At 32.6% G+C, this 4,598-nt stretch overlaps 1 protein-coding gene across 1 annotated transcript; it reads left to right on the top strand.

The window, feature by feature from the left end:
• Positions 1-62: 62 nt before the first annotated feature.
• LOC108381787 (endoplasmic reticulum metallopeptidase 1-like) lies at positions 63-4,332 on the top strand (the record flags this gene model as incomplete). The annotated part of the gene is made up of 5 exons (XM_017638187.1): positions 63-315; positions 408-582; positions 647-731; positions 3,955-4,075; positions 4,178-4,332. Coding segments are annotated over exons 1-5 (723 nt in total), but the record flags the coding sequence as incomplete, so codon positions are not given.
• Positions 4,333-4,598: the final 266 nt, after the last annotated feature.

Raw genomic sequence — 4,598 nt, 5'->3', positions numbered from 1 at the left:
TAGCCGAGCGTGCCGAAAATATACTATACGATTTCAACCATATCGGACCGAAATTGGTGGGAAGTGATGCAAATGAAAACCATACAGTGGAACTGCTTAAAAATGAATTGGAAAAGATTAGAAGTGTTATGCATGAGGATCTCTTCGAATTGGATGTCGATGTGCAGGTTGTCTCTGGTGCTTATATGCACTGGCAAATGGTGAATATGTATCAGGCGGTGCAAAACGTTGTGGTACGTATTAGGAGTAAAAATTCCACCAGCGAAGCAGCCTTACTCATTAACAGTCATTTTGACACGAAACCAGCCAGTCCCGGTAAGTAACTATGAGATTGTTTGCGCACGCGATATATGTATGTATACATACATAGATACATATGCGGATTATTTTTTACTTGATAAATTAAGGCGCTGGCGATGATGGCACCATGGTTGTTATATTACTCGAGACTCTGCGCGTGCTCGCTACAACTCGTCAAACTTTCAAACATCCCATTGTATTTTTATTCAATGGCGCCGAAGAAAATCCTTTGCAGGCCTCACACGGTTTTGTTACCCAACACGAATGGGCTAAAAATTGCAAGTAAGTGTGGAGATTTGCGGAATGTATGAAAATTGTATTTCACTATACAAACATGTTTTATTAGAGCGGTCATTAACTTGGATTCAGCAGGTAGCGGTGGTCGTGAAATTCTCTTCCAAGCCGGACCCAATCACCCATGGTTAATGAAAGTAAGTAGCAGTTTGTAGTTGTGGGGAATTAATTTTTTGTTATCGGCGAGACTGAAAGAGGCAACTGCCTTGTCGAAGCAACGGGACATTTGTTATTCTCGCTGTTAGAAAAAAGGAACAGTTCAGCGCCTTCGTCTTGGTCTGCAGGCTGTATCGGAGACACAGCCGCTAAATTTAAACGTGGAATGCGTGGTATGGTTTAGAGGGCATCCAAGTCAAAAACGAAAGCACACACTTAGAAAAAAATATCGATAACAAAAGCAATAATGATGTCGATAGCGAAATCGATAACAAGATCGATAAAAACATCGATAATAAAATCAATAAAAATATCAATCAACAAAATCGATAGCAAAATCGATAAAAAATTCGATAAAAATATCGATAACAAAATCGGTTACAAAAATCTATTACAAAATCGACAACAAAATCGACTAAAATATCGATAAAAAATATCATTTATTATATCGATAAGTTCCGAAAATATCGATCGCAATATCAATAACAATATCGATAAAAATTTCGATAACAAAATCGATAAAAAATATCGATAACAAAACCGATAAAATATCGATAACCAAACCGATAAAATATCGATTATTATATCGATAAGTCCCGAGAATTCCGACAATCTCTAAAATCCTGAAATAGTGCAAAATGATGACGAAGAGATTTTGTATGGAAAACTATTTATGCCCATATATTTGAATCAAATAAAAATACTATACCAAATGAAAGGAAAAATCTTGAATTGATTAAAGAAAACAAAAACAAAATCATTCGAGCGGTTTTCGAGCATTTTGGAAATAAATAAAAAAATTGCGAATTTTGTCCACAATTTTTTGCATTAAAATACGTAATATTTATTTCTCGAACTTATCTAAAATTTGTACACGATAATATTTCTATTGAATGAAAATTTTACCTGCAAATCGTAAGTTGCTAGAGCACTTTAAAGGCTCAAAATTTACCTCAAATTAAGCCAATATTAACCGTTGTTTCTACAACAGAAACCGAATTGGTTACTTACCAAAATGAATCTGTCGATTTTTCTGGAAATTGGTGTTTGAAACGCCACACCCTTCCTTCAAATCGCTTCATTAGTTATCGTGCAATAAGCGTTTTCGTAAGGCTCTAAAAATTACAACTACAACATTTGAGCATAGCCTCCATATCGAAACGTAAGACGTATTCTACGTAAAAAAAAAATTTTTTTCTGGGCCTAGAGGCCACCACCAATCAATATCCGCTTTATTGCAACAGTATTGAATGAAACCGGTTAAAATAAATACATGAGGAGAGCCAATGTTTCACGCTTCCGAAATTTGCTTTTAGTTAAAATTTAAATACAAATTACCCCTTCGATTACATGGGCATGCCTTATCAATTTCCCCACCGTTTATATACTTGAAAGTTTACGTTTTATCTTCCTTCCACGATAACTATTGATTTTAATTGAGTAGTCAATAAAAAACACATAAAAAAATGATTTTAACAGCCAGCACACTTACGGTAGAGATTTATCAATCCAGTGTATTGGAATTGTGTAAAACAATTTGGAGAAGTTTTTTTTTTACTATTTCTGATTAAAAGTCGGCAAAACTTTTGTATAGTTTAGATAAGGTTAAATTATGTTTAATACTTTGAGAGTGTGAAGTGTGATTGTACACGCGATTTGTTGATACTCGTTCTCAATCAAATGTCAATTTAACGGATTTTTATTTGGTCGTAAACAGCTATTAGAGCTAAAAATAAAATGTATACAAACATATGTACATTAGGGTGGATCAAAAATAAATAAGAAAATCAACTTTTTTGAAGGAATAGGAAGTGCCACATATTTTAGGAAGATGCAAGTAAAAATATATTTATTTTATACATTTATAAGGGACGTTCCATGTTAACCGGAAGAGAGCTATATCCAAAAATTGGTGCAATACAAAAAATGTTCAAGGGCTGAAAATGTTTTTACACTTTTGCTCTTTTAAAAGCACTGCGGCGATTTTGGAAATTAAATTCAATGTGATGGCTTCAGTGGAAGTGATGAAATTCATCAAACTCACAAACCGACAAATATTATCATTGATAAAATTTTCAAAACCTGATGAAATGAAAGGAAAGGATACTTTTTTAAGCATTGTTGAGGTCACTGAATAAAAATATGGTGTCGGTTTTAAAAAAATTGAAAACAGCGGATCCAAGATGAAGGACGATTTCTTTTTTATTCAACAGTTTTGCTCTAAATTTAAAACTTCTGGTTTTCGGGATTGCTCAACTCAAATCAGGTATCAGATTTTAAAAATTCTTACTGGATCTACCATTTTAATGGCCTGATTCGGGTCCTAAATATTGAATGTCCGGATGGGCGGGATTGGGATTGAATATTTATTTCAGCGCCCATCCTTACACAAACACAGAAAACACTTTGAGTATATCAATACAGTTAACATCAGGGAGTGTTAAACTTTTTGTCAATAAAGTCGAAATCAATTGTATTTTTACGATCAAAAAAACAGCTAACAGGTTAATCAAAAATAACAGTTAAAATGTTACTTCTATTTTTTGGATCAAAAATAACTGAGTATTTACTATTGATCGAATAGCGATAACATTTTTTCATTATTTTTAAACTATAACGTTTTCTTTTGATAGAAATCAAGTCTTAACTGTTATTTTTGACTGAAGCATACCGTTAAAAACGATTTATTGTTGACTTTTTTTGAAAAAAAATCAAATACAATTTAATCACTTAAAATTTGTATTAGGAGTAGTATATAAATAAATAAATATTTAAATATCAGAAAAAAATTCTTTCTGCGAAAAAAAGCTTTTATTTTAGAACCAGATACATTCAATTTTCCCATGACAGTCGGGTCTACGTAACCGGAACAACCCAAATCGACATGTAAATCCAATGGCCAAGGACTGTTACTCCTGCTGATTGCCGGTAACTCTTTGGGGGATTTTGATGCTGTTATGGGGGCGCCTAGTAATTTATTATTTTTTCTTAGCAATATTAGTTATGCAAATATTAATGCGAATAATGTATTTTATGTTTAAAACGGCAACTGATTGATCTTCTTTAAAAAAAAACTTCCCGAAGAGATATTAGCATTATTTTCACCCAAAAATTACTTTTCATTTATGTTTTATCGGGGTACTATTTACGGCGAGTATTGAATCAAATTATGTGCATGTTTGAAAACTTTACTAAAAATTACAGATCTACCATCGTAACGCTAAACGTTCATTTGCGACAACATTCGCAGAGGAATTATTCCAATCCGGCATTATACCTTCGGATACAGATTTTACAATATTCAAAAATTTCGGAAATATACCAGGTAAGTACCTGAAAATAAGTAAACCAAAGTGACAGTTTTAACAAAAAAGTGAAAAGAGCTACTAAATTAAAAAAAAAAAATATTTTCCCAACGTGTTTATAGGCTTGGATATTGTACACTTCAAAAATGGCTATGTATACCACACGAAATTCGATAGGATTGATGTTATACCACGTGGAACGCTACAAAGTACTGGCGATAATATATTAGCTCTGGCGCGTGCTTTCGGCAATTCTACAGAATTAAAAGATCCAGAGGTAGGTAAAAAAGAGTATACCTCCCTACAGCAAATAGATCTTAACAATAAAAATATTTACATACATATTTTTGGAAAAAAAGTTATCGAAAATTAAAGTTTCATTTTCAAATTAGTTTAACTTGTTTATTCATCCGGAAAATATTAGAAAAAGATAACAAAAATAATAGAGATTTCTTTAAACACAAAGACTTTTAAATATTCCGGATTCATCGTTCTAATTCTGAACTAAAGTTGAAGTTGAGTTCACAACTAAAAAGCGTTCAG

The sequence above is a fragment of the Rhagoletis zephyria genome, unplaced genomic scaffold (genome assembly GCF_001687245.7).
Source record: "Rhagoletis zephyria isolate East Lansing unplaced genomic scaffold, Rhagoletis_zephyria_1.1 Rzeph_scaffold_23787, whole genome shotgun sequence".
Taxonomy (NCBI): Eukaryota; Metazoa; Arthropoda; class Insecta; order Diptera; family Tephritidae; genus Rhagoletis; species Rhagoletis zephyria.
This window is presented reverse-complemented; position numbering and strand designations above follow the sequence as displayed.